The sequence below is a fragment of the Phascolarctos cinereus genome, unplaced genomic scaffold, assembly GCF_003287225.1.
Source record: "Phascolarctos cinereus isolate Bilbo 61053 unplaced genomic scaffold, phaCin_HiC Scaffold_8;HRSCAF=390, whole genome shotgun sequence".
Lineage (NCBI taxonomy): Eukaryota > Metazoa > Chordata > Mammalia > Diprotodontia > Phascolarctidae > Phascolarctos > Phascolarctos cinereus.
The window spans coordinates 75,716,999-75,737,054 of record NW_027556291.1 but is presented as its reverse complement, the minus strand read 5'-3'; the positions used below and the strand labels follow the sequence as shown (position 1 = coordinate 75,737,054).

The window sequence follows — 20,056 nt, the reverse complement described above, 5'->3', positions numbered from 1 at the left end:
CTGGGCTTGCCCCTCCACCCTCTCCAGGGTCCTTTCCCAGGAGCTTGCCTAGAATGTTCCAAGCCACATGGAAAGAAGGGAAGCCAGTGGCCACTACGCAGGTCACAGGAAGCCCTGAGCCAGTAGAAGTAATCCAGAGCTAATAGAAACTCCCATTTCATATACTTTGCTGACACCATCCCTGAGGGGCAGGTAGTATATGTGTTATTCTCAGTTTACAGATAAGGAAACTGAGGCTCAGAGAGGGAAAGGGATTGGCCAATATTCACACCACTAGCAAGTTTTAGAGTCAAGATTTGAATCCAGGTCTGTTGTCTCTTGAGATATTTTTTCTGCTACACTGCCATCATTGCCTCCCCATGGATGAAGTCATTCCCTTAGGAATCCCCTCCAACAGGAAGGGTAGACTGTTTTCCAAGTGGCACTCTGAAGGTGGCTGACAACTTCCCCACCTCGAACTAGAGTATTGAATATTATAGGGCAGAACATTTGGGCTTAGTATAAGGAGGAGCTTCCTTATGATCAGTACTGTCTCAAAAAGGAGTGGCCTGCCTTGGGTAAAGGTAGTGAGCTCCCTGTCACTTGAGGTATTCATGCAGAGGCTGAACTTTCACTTGTTGGAGAAGTTAGAAAAGGGATTCCTCTTCAGATAGGGTTTGAACTAGATGGCCTCTAAGGTCCCTTTGAATTGAGATTGTATGATTCTAGGAATGTGTTTGGGGGTTGGGGCCGGGTGGAGATGGAACTTGAGACAGTAGTCTGTGGTTTAGATTCTGTCCAGCAGAGGGCAGTGGTGTGATGTTTGCCGGCAGCCTTCCAGACACAACCCCCCTTGTCTCACTGGCTGTGGGGTGCTTCTATCCCACTATGACAGTCTGATCACTGCCTACTGTACTGCTTTGGATGGTACTATCTTTTGCCAGCTACCTGTGGGATGATGGCAGGGCCCTTGGGAGTGTGTGCTGGGGGAGGGGGTGGGCTAACTGACCTCTAAAGAACTCCCTCAGCCTTCCCTACCTGTGGGTCACCCACCCCTTGGCTTTTTGGACAGCATTTGTGGGCTATCTGCATCCCCCCTGAACCCACCAGACCCAGAAGGCGGGATTGCAGAAGGGAAACCCAAGGCAGGATAGGAGGCTATTGAAAGAGTCCAAGCAGGAGGTGCTGAGGGCCTCAAGTGGCGACCCTGTGCATAGAAGGAGACAGATTCAAGAGACACTATAAGAAGAGGTCTGAAAGACTTGGCAACTAGATGGATGCTTTTGAAACTGTTGAGTTTAACTGTGTTTTCTTCTCATCTGCATATTTAAAAATGCTTCACTGGACCTTTTTCCTTTTTGGGGGGAGGGGGAGCAACATTATCACTGGCCCCTGTCCCTCACACCAATGAAAAAAGAGAAGTGCAACCCTTTCAGCAAATATGCAGAGTCAAGCAAAATATATTCCCATGGTGTTGGCCATGTCCAAAAATGTATATCGCATTCTGCCCCTGGAGTCCATCACCTCTCTACCAGGAGGTGTGAGTAGCCTGAATTACAATGTCTTTGAGCTCTCTCTTTCTCTCTGGCCCCCATTCTGTGGATGCTTTCCATCCTTACCTCTGCCCATCTGCCTGTAAAGGTAGGTCCTGATTAGTGTGAACACCCCGATGCGATCGCATGCACATATTGGAATTCATATTCCGAAGTTATAATGCAATTACATTTAATTATATATTATTAAATATGGTCATTGGTTCCAGTTCAATGGTAATATGCAGTGTCAATTCAAATAATGGGTCTGCTTCAGGGGGAATTTGTCATTTACACTGGATAACCTAGCTGTAATTTGGAGCTTCCTTAAAAGTTTAGCCCTATTGTCTAAGGCCTTTCCTGATCTACCCTACTGCCAGAGCCTCCCCACTCCCAAATTATCATGAAAACAAACAAACAAACAAATAAAAAACCTTGTATTTACTTATATGTGTGTGTTTTGTTTCTGCCAACAGGCTGTGAGCTGCTGGAGAACCATGGACCATCTTGATTCTGCTTTTGTGTCCCCATCAATTCCCACAGTGCCTGACATACAGTACGTGCTTATATAAATGCTTGTTGTTTTATTCTAGATTGATTGATGATTCTTGTGTTGTGAGTCTGGGTGACTAGAAGAATGGGGGTCCCCTTAACAAAAATGGGGAAATTAGGAAGGGGGGAGAATATAATGAGGGTTTTTTAGACATGAGTTATTTGGAATAGTGTAGGTCCAATGAATGGGTAGAGGGAGGGAGGGCATGGATTACCTGTCCAGCAACCCAAAGTGTGTTCCCCTTCCATAATCCAAACCACAGGTGACATCACAAGTCAGGAGGTGGGAGGGTCTGTGTAGGACCCTGTGGGAGGGAGAAGGTCACTGGTATGTTAGGGGGTCCCAAGCTCAGTTTACCTTTGAGTGAAGTCCAAACCATGGAATAATCTATCATCCCTTCAGTTCTTTCTGTCCTGTGTCTCTCCCATCTCTGACATTCTCTGTTCTAAGACCCCGGATCTCCACTTGTGTAACTATTGATTCCCTTTGTTACAATTTAGGGACAATCCATTCCTGCACCTTACCCACCTTGCCTCCTCCTGCAATATATTGGCTTTAAGGTTGAATTTGGGATAGCTACAAATCCTCCATCCCCATCCCACCTCTTAATACAAGGCCCCCTGACATGGCTCTTTCTTCCTAGGTTTTCACTTCAGCCCTGGTGCTGACTCACATTGTGACCTTAGGCAAATTCCTTTGTAATAATGGTAAATAAAAATAATAATGGTGCCTTCAATTTCTGTAAGTCCATTCTTCCAAAGATCCCCAGACTTTCATAGACAGGATCTTATCTGGTCTTTATAGACTCCCTGGCAGGTATAGAAGGGTAGATATTAACTCTCCAGTTTACTACTTGGAGAAAGCAGATCCAAAGAGGTCGAATTTCTTGCCCAAGTACTTATATAGAAACTTGGTGAAGAAGCATCTGGGACTTAGCAAAACAGACACTGGCCTTTGAGTCATGAGATCCTAGATCTAGAGCTGAGAGGGATCCTATTTCACAGAAGAGGAAACCGAGGCCCAGGAAGGGAAGAGATTTGCCTAAAGTCACATAAATGGTAAAGCCAGACTCTGACTGTAAATACCATCCTCTTTCTACCACCCATGCTCTCTCATATGCTACTCTACTTTTGGCAACTATAGAATTCCATCAGATAGATGTCTGGATAATTGAAGTCTCCCATCACTCCCACATTATTCCTCTTTGCCAGGCTTATGATGTGTTTTACAAACTTTGCATCTATTTCCTCTTTCTGACCAGGTGGTCTGTAGTATACTCAATATTGCTTCTATTTCCATTGATGTTTACTCAGATTCTCTCTGTCATGCTTCCTCCATTGGAACCCGGATTTTCTCACCTGATTACTTCTTCTTAATGTATTATTGTTGTTGTTTGTCATTCGTTCTCAAAGAGGATCATGGCATCAGGAAGGTGATGCCAGGACTTGCAAGTGGATTGAATTTAAGTGCGGGAGGGCTGTGCAGAGTCACCAGCCTCACTTTCTCCTCCAGAGCCATCTGGGTCCCAGTGGCGAGATAAAGACCAGAATGACTGGGAGGGGAAGACCCTCGGTTTCTGGCCAAAACAGAAACAGCCCAAACCATGACCAGGTGGAGCTTGGGCTGGGACTTCTTGTTGACCAATCAATGAGAGCCAGATTACAATGTAGCCCTTCCCCCTTTTACCTATTCAGGTCTTTTTGGATAAGGCTGCACATTCAGAGTTTTATTTCAAGCATGAATTTCCTCTCACCAAGTCTCTGGGATAACCCACCAGAGTGAATCTGCCTCCTGGCATTAGGGCCTCTAATTCCTGTTGCTTGTTATTCATGTTTTGGACCTTTGTGTATTGGTTCTCTAGTTTTTAACTTGGTGTATAAACATGGGCAGGTCTCCCCCCCCCCCCTTTCAGTTTAAAGGCCTTTTATTAGATTTGCAAGATAACAGACAAATACTTTTTCTTTTTTTGGCTAAGCAATGGAGTTAAGTGACTTGCCCAGGGTCACACAGCTAGTAAGTGTTATGTGTCTGAGTCCAGATTTGAACTCAGGTCCTCCTGAATCCAGGGCTGGTGCTCTATCCATTGCACCACCTAGCTGCCCCAAATACTTTTTTTTTAAAAGAATAAATCTTTGTTGTATATATTGCTCTGTTTGGGTTTTACATTGCCTAAATATCTCCTGTGTCCCTCTCTCACTTTCTTCTAGAAAGCCATCCCCTTTAATAGAGGGGTGGTTTTTTTCATAAATTTTTTAATTTAAAATTTAAATATAAAATGAGAAAAGGGGGAGGGAAACATTGCCATGTGCACAGAAGACCATAAGAGAGGATTCAATATAAAATAATAAATTTCCATTTCAAGAAAACCTATAAAATAAATACTACACATTGTTTTCAAAGCTATCCAGCTTTTCTTTGCTTCCTTATAAGTTTTATTCTGTTCTCTGCTGTGCACTTTTATTTTTCTCCCCTTCCTCCCCCCTCCTCCCTGCCCTAGAGAAGGCTACAATTAAGCATGGATGTATACATATACATAAGCATACACATATATACACATATGTGCTCATACACATATATGTAAGACCATACTATGCTTATTTCCTCCTCTCATCTGTTTCTCTGAAAGATAGCATCTTTCATAAGTCAGAGTCTTTCCATGTTTTTCTAAATCAACCAGCTTATCATTTCCTACACCACAGCAATATTCCAACACAATCATATCCTGAGAGATTGTCTATGAAAGTTTTTTTCCTCAATTTTCTGCATTCCTTCTATTCTTGGCTACATAGGTTTTATTTATACAAGAAAATTTTAATTTAAAATAATCAAAATTATCCTTTTTATACTTCAACAATGCTCTCACCTTACAGTATAGTTTAAAGTCTGATACTGCTGAATCTACTTCCTTTACATCTTTTTTCCCTGGTTTCTTTGAAGTTCCTGACCTTTTGTTCTTCCAAATGAACTTTGTTATTATTTTTTCTAACTCAGTAAAATCATTTAGTAATTTAATTGGGATGGTATTGAATAAATAGATTAGTTAGGTAAAATTGTCATTTAAAAAATTATGTTGGCTTTACCTACCCATGAACAGTAAATATTACTCTAATTATTTAGATCTGACTTTATTTGTATAAAAAGTATTTTATGTTTGTGTTCATAGAGTTACTGTTACCTTGCCTTCCTATTCCTTAACCTACCCACCCCTCTAAAAGTTACTCCTTTATCCTCTCCACCCATCTTATCCCCTTGCCCTCTTATTTCTTTCTGAATTTAGAAGATTTTTATACCCTTCTAGATATATACGTTTTTCCCTCTTCAACCCATTCCTGATGAGAGTAAGGTTCCAGCACTCCCCACACTCCCCCCTGCTAGCTTCTTCTGTATCAATTCTTTTTTTATGCTTCATTTGTATAAGATTACTCCTTTTTATCTCTCCCTACACAATTTTTTTTAGAATCACCCCATCATACTCAGCTCAGTCCAAGCCTTTCTTTCAAACTACGCAAATAATGATGACACTCATAAGAGTACTGCTAATATTTTCACATATATGAAATAAACAGTTTGACTTTATTGAGTCCCTTATAATTGGTCTTTAATGTTTACCTTATATTTCTCCTGGATCTTATATATTGAATTTTCCCTTAAATTCTTCTGTTTTTGCCACAAAACCTGAAAGTCTTTGAGTTCGTTAAATAGTCATTTTTTTTCATTCAGGATTGTACTTAACTTTGCTGGGTAAGTTATCCTTGGTTGTAACCCCAGCTCTTTTGCTCTACGGAATATATTATTCTAAAACCTACAGTCCTTCAACGTAGTAGCTGCTAGGTCTTGTATAATCCTTATTGTAGCTCCCAGAGTTTGTTTGTTTATTTGTTTTTTTAAGAGAAAATCAGCAGAACCAATCAATACACAGGGAAAATCTGAAAAGCTGCGCAATGTTACATATCCATGGCTCTCCCATCTCTGCACAGGAGTGGGGGGGGGGTATGTGTTTTTTCATATCTCTTCTTTGGGACTTAGCTTGTTCTGTGTAATTTTACAGTATTTTTTATTGTTTTGGGATAGTTGTTTTTTTCCATTTGAATTTGTAGAATTGTGTATATCATTTTCCTGGGTCTGCTTACTTCGCTTTGTATCAATTCATGTAAGTTGTCCCATGCTTCTCTTTATTCCTCACAGTCACCATTTCTTACAGCCCAGTAATATTCCATTCATGGACCACACAATTTGTTTAATGGTCCCCCAATCGATCTGCTTTGTCACTTTCAGTTCTGGCAAAAAACATTCTTACTGAGCATTGTTAAGGTGTTCTCCATCTCTGTTCTGCCATTCTTTTATTTCAAGCAATGCTCCAGAAATCCAAATGTCATCCCTGTAGCTTTCTACCTTGAGCAGATGTGAGTCTGAATTAGGGTGCTGGCACTACTTAGCTGTCAAATGGAGATAATGAGGCTTGCATGACCTCCTTCCCAGGGTTTTGGGGAGGAAAGCAATTTTTAGGCCTTACAGTGCTAGAGAAATGTGAGTGATTTCCTTCATCCCAGCCTGCCCAAGTTAGCAGGCGAGATTCTTTCCTAAAGTAATGACAGCTGACATTTGGACAGAACAAAATGATTACACAGCATTTCATCTTCATCATTTCAGCTGAGCCCTCAAAAGAGCCTCGTCAAGAATAGGGAGTGAAGCTTTATCCTCACTTGACAATGAGGAAACTGAGACTCACTTAAGGATTTCTTTGTTCTTTCTTGACACCCCTTTCCATCAGACTTCTCTTTCTCAGTGCCAAAGAGGCTCTGCTTCAGTAGACCATTACCAGGGAGTCACAGAGACTGATGCAGCAAGTGTCAAGGACAGAGTCAAGGTGACGGAGTTCTTGTTGTTCATTTTTTTGTTTTTGAAGAGGACTAGTGACATTGCAGGTGATGTTTTGACTCATGCGTGAATTGGATTTAAGTAAGGAAGAGTTATAGAAAGTCATCAGCCTCATGCTCTCTTCCTGAATCATTGAAGTCCAGTGGCAGGACAAAAGTCAGGCTGGGATGCGATGGGTGCCCTTGGCATCTTTGATGCCTAACCAAACTGTAAGAATTCCACAATACCTGCTTCAGCCACCTTCATGGGCATGTTCTCATCTGCTCATTCTGCTAGGGGAGATCTTCACATGCTTGGGGTAGACTTTTCCCCCTAACTCACTGACAGATTTGAGACCTGTCAGTTATACTTTAGGATAGCACACTGGGCTGCTAGGTGGAGCCACAGTAGATTAGAGCACTGGGCCTGGAGTCAGGAAGGATCCTCTTCCTAAGTTCAAATCCAGCCTCAGACACTTACTAGCTGTGTGACCCTGGGCAAGTCACTTCACCATGTTTGCTTCCTTTTCCTCATCTGTGAAATGAGCTGGAGAAGGAAATGGCAAAACACTCCAGTATCTTTGACCAGAAAACCCCAAATAGAGTAAAAACAATTGGACAACAAAGGGGATAGCACACCAGACTTGGAAGATCTTCTTTCAACTCTTGGCTCTGTCTATACCTAGTTGTGTGACTGTGGGGAAGTCACTACTCTTCTTCAGACCTCAGTTTCCCCTTTTGTAAAATGAGAGAATCTGACTATGTGATATCTGAGGTTCTGGTTCTATGATCTATGAACTTATGATCTTTTCTGAGCAGGACTACAGAATCTCCTTCCTGGAAGGGACTTAGAGATAACCGAGTCCATCTTCTTCCCTTCACATTTGAAAGAGGAGGAGACAGAGGCCCAGAAAGGACAAGGGACTTCAGAGGCCATACAGTCCAAACCCCTGACTTTACAAATGAAGAAACTGAGACCCTCCCCACCCCAGATGAAGTGACTTGGCCAAGGTCACATAAACAAGAGGCAGAGTTTGCACCCAAGTCTTCTGAGTCATATAGAGAATATATGGCAGAGTTTCAGCTTGAGCCCTAGTTTTCTTGATTCCCAAGTGTAGCTGCCTCTAGGGCTTTGAGAGCTAAGGTGGAATGGCTTTGGATCCACAGGACCTGGGGTCACATTCTGTATCTGATGCTTACTATAGATGTGAAATTGGGCAGGTTTTTTCTTCGGTAAAATAAGGGAGTCAAACTAGGCAGGTAGAAATAGAAAGAGAGAGGAGTGACAGAGGGAAAGAAGAGAGAGAAGGGAGAGAGAAAAATAGAGGAGAGAGAAGAGAGAGAGAGAGAGGAGAGAAAGAGGGAGAGAGAGAGATTGAGAGGAAAGAGAAAGAGATATCATTTATTAAGGCACTAGGTGCTCTCATGGGCCCCTATCCACTTCTAAAACCTATAATCCTATAGATGAAATGAGCAAGCAGGCCTGTGGACCAACTTGTAAAGGGAATCTCAGGGATTCATGGACTGAAGAGCCAGGAGGAGGCTCTTGGGCTGTGCCATACCTTGCAGGGAGGACTTGAAGGCTCCTTTCTGTTCCCTGTAGAAACTGGGAATGAAAGCAGCATGGGGGTAGCTGTGAAGATCTGAGGAACGGAAGCTGATGCTGGCAAAGTGTAAGGAGAGATGAAATTGGGAGAGTAGGCATGGGATAGTCCCTGGAGGGCTGGCCTTGGAGTCAAGGAAGCCTGGGCTGAGGTCATGCCTGTGACTGGACAGATGGGCAAGCTGGAGCCGCTCCCTGGACCTGCTACTGCTGCTCTGTTTTGCTCCGCCTCAGATGAGTTGTGGTTCTGTGTCTAGTGGAGGGAATTTCCACACTGATCTCCTGGGGCTGGACCAAGTTGGTGCCAACTAAATGGAAGAAGTTTGTCCAGAACATTTAGGGGGCCAGTTATTGTCATTATACTAAAGGAAAAAAAAAACACCAATGCATCAGCTGAGTCTGACAGTGTGTCCGATGTTCTGCACCCATAGTCCCCCACCTCTGCTAAGAAGGGAAAGAGCTGCATTTTCTCACCTGAAGGAGTAGCTTTAAAAATTGGGGAGCACATCCTCCCCAAACAAAATTTGGGAAGTTAAAAAAAAACCTTTAGAAATTCCTCAGCGTCCTGGGTGTGTGACCTGAAATCTTTAGAAAGAAGGTCATGATATCAAAGGTATCGGGGGAGAAATCAAGCCAAGGCGTTAATGAAGAGTCACTTCTTTATCCTGGGCCCTCACTTCTCCATTTATACTATGGAGAGATTGAGCTGGCTTTCTGGCCTCAGCTAGGTCACTTGACCTCTAACAGAATCTCTGTCCTACTCTGTACAATAAGAGGACTGAATTTAGTGCTATCCAAAGTCCCTCTCCCTTCTCACATTCTGGGTTCTAAGGTCCCTTCCAGTTCTGCTTGACAATCCTTCTAAGCCAGGGGTGGTCAGTCAAAGGGCTGCACTTGAGGATCTAGAGGGCCACACGAGGCCTCAGGTTTCCCATTCCTATTCTAAGCTCTAAATCCAAAGTTCCTATATTCATGTTTAATCTGCAGGAATGAATCTCTAATGGTGAAATGGCAGGCATTAGCAGGTGAAAAAAATTGGGAAGGGAAAGAGGATGGGAATTCCTGGTGGCCTTGTGACATGTAGCTAACTAATAGAGACAGAGACAGAGAGAGAGAGAGAGAGAGAGAGAGAGAGAGAGAGAGAGAGAGAGATGTCTTCATGGATTGCTACAGGCCTGCCCACCTGTCAGTATCACACCGCCCACCCCCTCCCACTTCAGGCCCCTTTGACTTTAGAAAAATTCAGGAAATCCTAAACAATCAGCCGGGTATCCGGCCCCAGGGTCCTCAGCTCTAAATTTTCTGGCACGTAAAAGGATGCCCAATTTTAGAACATCATTGTTTCACAGGGAGTTTCAAAACTGAGAGAAAGGGAACAATGAGACAATAGCTGAGAGATATTAAAGCTGTAGCTTCGGTTAGCTTTGGCCCCCATCTGGGAAATGGATCTTGGACCATTATTTATTTCTGGGGAAAAATAGCTGGGGGAGGGGCCCTGAGAGTGGGCTGGAGTCAAGAGTGGCTGTTGGGTTCTAGCCCTGGCAGTGCCACTGACTTTCCATGCGACCTTGGGCCAGTCACTGTCCTCTATGGGCCTGTTTCTTCTTCTGTAAAATGTAGGGATTGGCCTGGATGATCTTGAAGGGCCCTCCTGGCTCTGACATTCCAGGTTCTAAGGTCCTCTCAGCTTTGAGCATCTGTGTTCTAAGGGCCTTCCCAAGCCTGTCATTTGGTTGTCTAGCTGTGATGTTGATACCTTTATACTTTGGAGTGTTGTATGCTCCTGAGACTTCTGCCTGCTGGCAGGGGAAGGCTTTGGTAGCCCCTTTTAGACAAAAGGATATGAGCCAGAAGGACAGCCAGGCTCCTTGCCTTTGTCTGAGAGCTATTCCAGGCATCAGAGGAAATGCAGCTGCTGGAGCAAGCAGCACTAAGGGCAGAGGCCACCAGGGGTGGAGTGGGGAGGAGATGGGGGGGTGGAGCTCAGGGTAGGGAAGGATCCAGGCTTTCAAAGTATGAGTAAGAACAATAGAGATAGGATAAGACAGTCTGTCTTGGCTTGAGGTAGACTGAGAGGCATGCTGCCCAGGGTTGAGCCAGATGTGTATAGCATTCAGGGCCACCCATGCAGATTACTCCAAAGCTGCCTCAAGCAACTCCCATGGTTCCATGGGATTAGGCTCCCTGCCAGTCTGGTTGACCGATGACATAGCAAAAGGAGGTCACTGGGACCTCAAGGTGCCCTCTGTAACCCTACTGATGTTGGGGGAGGGGGTAAGGAGGGGAGAAATGCCTCCTTTATTCTAAAATCCATTCCATTCTCTTCTCTGACTGCTGGGTCTTGTGCCTGTGTCCTCATACCCTGCCTAATCTTCTGGAGGTCAGAAATTGAGTTGTTTGTCATTGTTGTATCCCCAAGTCTGAGCCAAGCACAAATCAGGTGCTTAATTCATGCTTCTTGAAGGAAATTGTGTGACAATAAGAAGGCACATTTCTCTAGGGCTGGAGAGTTTCCAAGGAGCTTTCTCTTTATCATCACCCAGTTGGATTAGGAAGGGCAAGTCCTGTGATCCCTGTTTTAGGGAGGAGGAAACTGAGACTTACTAAGCACTCAAGGGAAATGACTTAGTCCTCTGGCTGGTCGTCAATGGTCAGGATTGCAGATTTCTGACTATAGGCCCAGTCCTCTTTCCCTGCCCCAGCTCTGCTTGTTTGGGTATAACTCCTGAGGCCCTGCCTCCAATAGGCTTTCTTTTCTCTGGTGCCTTTCATCGTTTTTACTTTTGAGATTTCCCAGTACCCCTCTCCCCTTCCTTGTCCCAGTGAAAAATAGATAAGCAAAAACACTGGATACAGAGAACACATCTGACAATGCATTTAACATTCGGTACCTAGAGTCCACTGCCTTGCTTTTCTACCAAGAGAAGGGGAGGACTTCCATTAGCTTTGGAGTCTGAGTTCAGCTGCCTTTTGCTATCCTTATCATGTGTATGGTTCTCTTAATAAGCTTTGATAGAGTGATTTAAGGTTTGCAAAGCACTTTACAAACATCTTTTCATCTGATCTTCACAATAACCCCATTTTACAGCTGAGGAAACTGAGACAGAGAGGTTAAGTGACTTGCCCAGAGTCACACAGTAGTTGTTGTCTGAAGCAGGATTGGAACCCAGGCCCTGTGTGCTCTCCACTGCACCACTTGGCTGCCCAATTCTCTTCTGTTTTCTTCATTTGTCTTCCTATGTTTTTCTGAATTCTTCACATTTGTTATTATGGTACTGCAGTATGCCTTTACATTTCACATACCACAGCTTGTTTGGCCATTTCCCCCATGTATGGGCACCAACTTTCTAGTTCTTGTTACCACAAAAATTTTTGCTATGAGTATCGTGACATATACAGGACCTTTTTGTCTGTCTTTGAAGTCTTTGGGGTACATACTTAGTGGGATGTCTAGGACAAAGAGCATGATACAATTCACTCATTCACTTTTCAAACATAACTCATTGGAGTTATTCTTTTTAGAGTGGTTGGAGTGATTCAGAACTCCCCTGATGCCAGTATATTAATGAACCTGTTTTCCCACAGCCCCTCCAACATTGATTCTTTCTGCCTTTTGGCATCTCAGACAATTTTTAGTGTTCCTGGGTTCTTTGAACATGACTATGTTTGTTTGCTTCTCAGTTTTGCTGTTCACTTTTGTTCTCCTTACCTACTTTTCTGTCTTTTAACTGGCCTCAAATAGTTTTGGTCATTTCTACTTTATATTGTCTCTGAGACTCAGTTTCCTCAGCTCTGAAGTGAATGGGAGAGTGGATTTTTTTCCCTACTTCACCTAATATGTCTTGGGGACATCTCTTAAATGTGGTGCAGGGTAAATGAAGATGTTCCCTGAAAATCCCTAGCAGCTCTGAAAGTCTTTGCTTTTCAGACCACTCCCTGCCTTTCACTGGCCACACAAGGCCACCTTCTGCTTCCAGCTAGGCCTTTCTTATCCTATCTCTCAAATGGCAGCCAGCACCCAAACCATGCAGAGACACAGTCCAAACTGCTCAGTTTATTTGTTCAGTCCCCTGAGGTGACAGTATACCTTAGAGGAACAATTATCCTGGTTCTGTAGGTTGAAACATCTGTTTCCTCTTTCCCTTCTTTTCAAGAGGAACTCCGGTGTGGACCTCACTATCTTCTTTTGTGTCCCTTCCTTCTGTCTGGGGCTGCAGAAGCCAGCTGCCCCAGTGTGCTGGCTCAGTCTCCAGGGGCTGGTTCTCCCTTCTGCTGGAGACTTCTCTTTGTTCTCTGGGTGTGATTCCCCACCCCCCACCCCCCACCCCCTGGCCTAAGTTTTACCCTTCACTCCCTAGCCAGGCCCAACTCAGAACGAGGCCTTCATGATTCCCTAAGGCAAGGAAGGAAAATTGGGTTGCCTGTGGGTTACTGTTCCCTTAAAACCTTTGAGATTTTCCTATGGCACTCAGCTGATCTTAAAAGAAATGCCCTCGGTCCAGAGATCTTAGAATGGAGACTGGAACGTCCCTTAAAACAAAGCTTATTCTCCCTTCAGCTCTGCCATTCTGTGTTCTAAAGTGTCTTCCCCTCCCTCTCCCTCATCTCTGACACACTGTATCCTAAGTCCCTCCATGCTCTATGGTCCCTCCCAGCTCCTACTCTGTGTATTCTAAAGTCCTTCCTATCTCTGACATGCTATGCTTTACGTGTGAAGGTCATTTTTCTAAGTATCAGTTCCTGAAGAGGGTTATGGAATTTTACTCTTTCCAGAAATGTGAAATCAGGAAGGATTTCCCTGTAGGGGTCCTCCTGTGAGCCTCTTCCGGAGATCTGCCTGGTGGTGTGTATGTCTGTGTGGGAGGAGGCCCTGAGGGAGGGTGCCATATTGAAAGCTTTCCTCAAATGGAAACCTTGTTCCCTTGGGTGTGAGCTTTCCCCAGAGAGGCTTACAGGAACAGAGGGTCTTCATCTACTTGATTCATCTGAGAACCCTTCCTCTCCACTCTCTCAACTTTTATTAAGGCTCTGATTGACCCTGAGAACATTCATTTTTGGCCTTTTGCAACTCAGGGCCTAGCCTTAGGCCTGGCACATTGTAGGAGCTTATAATTGATTCTCACTGAGGTGTTGGTGACTGATAACATCGAGTCTGCCCCTCTCAGGACTGTTTGCATTGTTGAAAGCTGATTTTTAGCCCAGCCTCCTCCAAAGTAAATGTCTATATTAGTAAAGTTTTAATTATCCAAGCTTTGCTGGATGACAATGCCAATAATAACAACAACCTTGCCTTTCCGAGCCAGGCCACGTCTATGAACTCATTTAATCTTCATAATAACCCAGTAAGGTTCACCAGCTAAGGATTATTGTTCCCGTTTTCCTGCTGGGAACACTGAAATTCAGAGAGACCGTCACTTACCTATGGTGATACAGCTAGTAGATGGCTGACCTAGGGCCGCATTGGAGAGAAGATTGGGTTTATAGTCAGAAGGCTCCAGGCTTGAAGCCTGGCTCTGTTACTCTTTGTGGAGCTTTGAGCAATTTGCTTAACTTTTGGGCCTCAGTTTCCTTAACTGTAAAATGAGGTGTTCTTAGTTCTCTTCCAACTGCAAGCCCCATGACCCAGGCAGGCCTTGCACTGGGGTTTTCTGAAGTACAAAGCTGAGCTCTTTCAGAGAGAGGTAGTAGGGGAGACTGGGATGAGTCCTGGGGACTCATATTTACACATGGTTTCTGACACTGGCTGTGTGATTGGGAGTTTAACCTCTCCATGACTCATTTTCCTTATTTGTAAAATGAGGAGAATCAGACTTGTACTACCTGCCTCACAGGATTATTGTGAGGAAGGAGCTTTGTCCGAGATGCGGCTAGATGATCCCAGTTCAGTGGTTCTCAAAGTATGGTCTGTGTTCTCCTGGGGGTTCCCGAGACCCTCTAAAGGGGTTAATTTCAAATATGGTAAATATGGATAGATAAGACCCACATAAACAAAAGCTTGTTCAGGAGTCCTCAGTAATTTTTTTTTTTAGGCAGTTGGGGTTAAGTGACTTGCCCAAGGTCACACAACTAGTAAGTGTGTCTAGTGTTTGGTCTGAGGCCGGATTTGAACTCAGGTCCTCCTGACTTCAGGGCCAGTGCTCTCTCCACTGCGCCACCTAGCTGCTCCATAGTCCTCGGTAATTTTTAAGAGTTAGAGTGCTGAGACCCAAAACTTTGAGAACTCCTGATCTAGTTGATAAGATGCTGGGCTTGGAGTCAGGAAGACCTGAGCTCAAACATGGCTTCAGACACCTACTAGCTGTGTGACCCTGGGCAAGTCACTTTCCTGCCTCGGTTTCCTCATCTGAAAAATGGTGTTTATAATAGCATCTACCTCCCAGAGTTGTTGGGAAGACCCAATCAGATAGTATGTGTAAAGTGCTTGGGCAATGTGAGAGGCTAGAGAAAATGTCAGCTAATATTGTTTTTTAAAGACTTCTAACATGATACAAGATGATCTGCTAGTATTGCTATTTGTATTACACTGTCAGGATGCTAATGTCCTAGGAGGATTCTGGGAGCTCAGCACATTGTGTGTATTTCACACAGGTGAGCCTTATGCATCTGCTCTTGCTGCCCTCTCTAATATAGGTTTCTTTTTCTTTTTTTTTTCCCTTTTAAAGGAAATACCTGGCAGTCCATGACTTTAGGACTCCTCCCTTGCCCTTTCTTTGGTTACCATGGAGCCCCTTGATGGCTGCCCTAATACCCAGTCTGAGCATGCACCTAATGGCTATGCAGGCCTGATCTTGAGCCAGGCCAGTGCAGAGATAGAAGTGGCTGGTGCAATGGAGCTCAGTGATCTGGAGCTCTCTGCTACAGTGGACAGTCATTCGAAAGAAGAAACAAGCTGGCTTAAGAAGAAAGCTAAAGTCAACAAGATTTGGAATTTTGTTAGCCGGAAGAAAGGGCCTCTGGGCCAGGGGAAGAGGCCCCAGTCCATGATTGTCCTTGGAGGCCCCGTGAAGATGTCGGAGAACAAACCAAAAATCACCTTCATGGACCGAATGAAATCCATTAAGAGGCTCCGGTCATCTTCCAGTTTGTCCAAGGGTGCCACTCAGAGGAGCTTCAAAGCCCAGTCTATCCATGACTGCCTCATTGACCAAGAAGATGGCTTTTGGCAGAAGGACCTTTACAGAGTCAAGAGGCTATCAGATCAGAAGCCATTTCGTCATTCTTATGCTGGGCATACAGAGGACCTGGAGGCCTGTTTTGAAGATGTGGAGTTGAGTGCCCCAGGCCCTGAGATGGAAGCCAGTGATGGGAAGGGCCTCCAGGATGCTGATACGCAGACAAATGAAGACCTGGAAGAGACCCGTCCTCAAGAGCTGGAGGACACAAAAAATGAAGATCTGAATGTTGCATCCCACTCCCTGAGGGCTGCCCGGGACTGTCGGAAGCGGTGCCAGACCCTCCCCCAGGATAACCGTCGAAGGAGGACCTCTGACGTCTGGAGCTACTTGAAAGGGATCTCGTTGGCAAGCAAAGATACCTCTAAGGCCACTGGATCAGACCCGGAAGGCAATTTCCAGGTCGTAGAGAGTGCAACAGGGAATTCAACTCTGTATTTGGACTTTGAGGCAGGCCCCGAAGAAAGCCCTAGCCAACCAAGAAAGGGAAGCAGTACTAACAAGGCCACACACTTTGGGGGCGTCTTCAAATTTTTCACCAGCGTAGCAGAAGCAGCCAGGAAGTGGCGAGGCTCTTCCAGGATCCCCTTTCAGGAAGAACCCAAATCTTCATCTCAGGGACCCCAATTGCAGCTGCAAGAGATCCCAGAGGACAACAGTGTCCCAGCTACCTTTTTGATGAGGCTGTCCCTTCAGTCTCCTGATTCAGGGATTTGGGATCACTCCAGCCTTCAAACTTCTACATGGAGAGATGATGGACAGCAGGGTCCAAACACAGAATCTGTTCATGTTACTTATTCTTTGGGACTGAATAGTAAGACCCAAGGTATGAGCCAAACTGCTTGTTCCCAGCCTGACATCTCTACCTTCTCTCTCTCAACCCTTCAAGGTGATGGTCAGATTTCACCAGACCCTCCAGCCCAGCTACACACCCAGGAGCTCTCAGAGGCTCAGCCTTCTTCTCAAGACTTGCAAGAAAAGCCAGAAACTATGGACAGCCTCCTGGAAGAGAAGGAAACTCTCAAAGAGTGCTCTGAACTGAATGAGGCTATTGGGTCAAAGCAGGCTGTGAGTGAAGTGGCCTGTGAAAAGAGACACGCTCATATCAAAGAGGAGGAGGTGGGGGACGAGGATGGCCTCAGCCAGACTGAAGAACAAGATTCTTTTGAGCTCTTGGATGAAACAGGCCATTCAAAATATAGCCCCAAGTGCCGCCCATTCCAGATGAGCCTGTGCACCATTGTGTCCCTCACGGAAATCAACAGTAGGAAGGTAAGATGGCTGACTTAGACCACCACCTCTAAGGCTGTAGCCAGTCCTATTATTCCATGCTCATAAGGCCTCTCCTAGATCCCTTCTGGGGCTCATCTTTATGTTATTTTCTACCATCTCTTCCAATTCTGGCTTCCAACGTGCTGCATTCCAAAACCTTCTCTAGCACTAATGCTCAGTCTTTCTATGACTTTTGAAACCTCATCATTGCCTTCGGTGTTAAAACCTCCTAGAACTTCCCCCCATTCTGCTTGACCTCTCCAAATCCTGTCCATTCACTAATACTTTAGGCCTTGAAGGAACTTCTGCGGATCATCTATTTTTTTTCCCTACCTCTTTGCAAGGATGCCCCTAAGCCAACCTAAAATGATGAGTTTTCCTCCTCTCGGAAATCCAGTCAGACCAGTCAAAACTGGCTCTGTGCCTACTCTCTGCCCAGATTCATGTCAGGCTACACTGTGAGGGAGAGAAATCCAATCTCTTTTCAATCCAGGAGTGGTCTGGTCTATTGAGTGGAGGCAAGGAAGGAAGCAGTGAAGAGTGGGAGAAGCCAGTTAGACCATGGTGGTAGAACTGGGTGTTTCAAAAGAGAGCAGTCAGAAGGGCCAGTCTGTGGAGCATGGTTATCTGGGTAGCTTTCCCCATGTGTCTGTCTGTGTCCACCTGAGTGGTGTCTGTCTGTCTCTGTCTATGACAGCCTGGTGCATTTATTCTTGATTTGCTCTGGAGTCTTAGGTGCAGTGTTCACCAAAGGCTTGGGTGGCAGTGACCATCCCAAGATCAGCACCAGGGATATTCTGACTCCTTGGGCATTCCTGATTCCTAGGCTACCAGACCCTGGTCATCAGTGGTCTTGGTGCCATGGCAACAAAGAAGAAGACACGTCTCCCTCAGGATGCTCACTAATGGAACAATTAAGAAATAGACAAAGACACGCCCAATGAATGGTAGGAGCTATTAGAGAAGGAAGAAAGAGATTGCTAAAGAATATGAAGGCATCATGAAGGAGGTGGGACTAGAAGCCTTGGCCTTTATGCATGGGTTGGGTTTGGAGAGCAGAAGGGAAAATGCTAGGGCATTCTGCTACCCTGATGTGTTTGGGGAGGTCTGAATGTGGTCAGCTAGTGCAAGATTCCTTATGTGAGGATGTGAGGGAGCAAGGGATGCAATTATTACTGGAATTTTCCTTCCTGAGACTGTGGTCTTCCTTTATGAATTGGACAAGGAGTCAGCTATGAAGCTTGGAGTAGGTGAATTGATGACTGTGGATGCAGCTGATTATTATCAAGTAAGCATAACAGACTCTCAGAATCTCCAAGGTGGAAAGCACCCCAGAAGTTCTGCAGTCAAGGAGCTGGAATGTTCAACCTGACCATTGGGCACCCAGCCATCAAGGCCTCCAATAAGGGGAGCTCTACCTGCCTACTCAGCCCATACCTTTTTCCAAAGAGTTCTAATCCTTGGCAAGTATTTCCTGACATTGAACCAGAATACACTCCCCTGAATCTTCCACCTACTGGTTCTAGCTCAGCCCTCTGGGATCAATCAGAACATAGCTCATCCCACTTCCCTGTGACAGCTCTTCAACTACTTGAAGAGAGCTCTTATTTTCCCTCTGAATTTTCTCTTCTCCAGCCCCTTCAACTGAACTTTGTGTGGCATAGTCTCCATTCCCTGAAACATCCTGGCTGCCCTTCCTTTGCACATGGCTCCCACTTGTCCATGGCCCTCCTAAGATGCTGTGCCCCAAACGAAACTCAGCACTCCAGAAAAACTCAGATTTTCCTGACTCCAGGCTCAGGGCTCAATCCACTGCACCAGCACATTGGCACTTTTGGTAATTTGGAAGTCTTAAAGAGTCACCTGGGTGCACTGAGGAGTCCAGTGATTTGTCCAGGGTCACACAATGTGTTTTAGAGGCAAGATTTGAACACAGGTCCTCCAATTCCAGAGCCAAGGCTTTTTCTGTACCGTGTTTCGGACAAGGGAAAATCAAGGAAGGCTTCTTGCAAGAGTTGCCATTTGATCAGGCCTTTGTCAACTAAGCAGGAATTCAGCAGGTAAAGAGGAGGGACAACATTCCAGGTAGAGGGGACAATATGAGCAAAGTCAGGGTAGATGGTATAGTCAGGGGTTCAGAAAAAGGTCTGCTTTGACTATTGCATAGTGTGGGGAGAAAACTGATAGGAGATAATGCTGGACGGGTCCTTCTTATTTTAACCTTTGTTCCACTTAATTACCACCATACCCCTCCCCCAGTCCCTCTCCCCCACTCCAATTTTTCCAAGCGTAGCCATCAGCATTCTGCAAATCCTGTAGTATTCGAAGCAGTATAGTTCTGCCATCTGCTGGCTGCCTGGGGAACTTCATGGGTTGTCAGTGATGGTTGAAGAGATGTGGGTCTTTGAGGACCACAGGGATTTGCAGTCTATGTTCTCCTCAGGATGCCAGGCCCTCCCTGACAGGAACAAAGGTCAAACAGAAAAAACTGAATTCCAACGAAGTACGGCATGGGTTGGGAGCTATGCGACAACCAGAGAATGACAGGAAAAACAAAAACAAAATCAACCAAAGAAGAATGAAACCCTTGTAACTGACTTGCATGGACAAGCAATACAAATTCCCACCTTGGCCATGTCCAAAAACGAACACCTCATTGTGCACCTTGAGTTTATCACCTTGGTCAGGAAGTGTCTTCATGAGCTTTCAAAGGTCACTGAGAGTGACTCGGTCATCTCGTCTACCTGTTTACAGGTGGTTGATGAGTTCTCTGTGCATCCATATCTGTCTCTTGACATCCCTCCATTTCCCTTATTGGAATTGTTTCTCCATAGGCCTTCAGAATTGAATTCCCTAGAGCTTTCTCTTCCTTCCAGGCTGATGTCCTCTCTAGGTTTTATTCCATAAGATCCCACCTCTCCTTTCTCTAAATGCTTCAAAATCTGCTGTCCCCAAATCTAGGGTGTGTAGTCAGGCAGATGAAGGCTTTCTTTTCCTCTAACACAGACTCCAAACTTGAGTGAGCATTTCCCCTCAAGCTTCTCTCCATTTCTACTTCATCAAACGGTTCCTCCTCATTAGTATGAATC

At 45.0% G+C, this 20,056-nt stretch overlaps 1 protein-coding gene across 3 annotated transcripts in view; it reads left to right on the top strand.

Moving 5' to 3' along the window:
* Positions 1-20,056, top strand: part of ARHGEF9 (Cdc42 guanine nucleotide exchange factor 9) — a 286,032-nt gene that overhangs the window by 21,712 nt on the left and 244,264 nt on the right. For 2 of the 3 annotated variants that reach the window (XM_020979676.2, XM_020979675.2), the window contains exons 2-3: positions 1,988-2,067; positions 15,186-16,967. In XM_020979676.2, the coding sequence (XP_020835335.1) occupies positions 15,243-16,967 (1,725 nt within the window). In that variant the 5' untranslated portion in view covers positions 1,988-2,067; positions 15,186-15,242. The remainder of the gene's footprint in view (positions 1-1,987; positions 2,068-15,185; positions 16,968-20,056) is intronic. The other variant, XM_078148017.1, reaches the window with a different exon arrangement.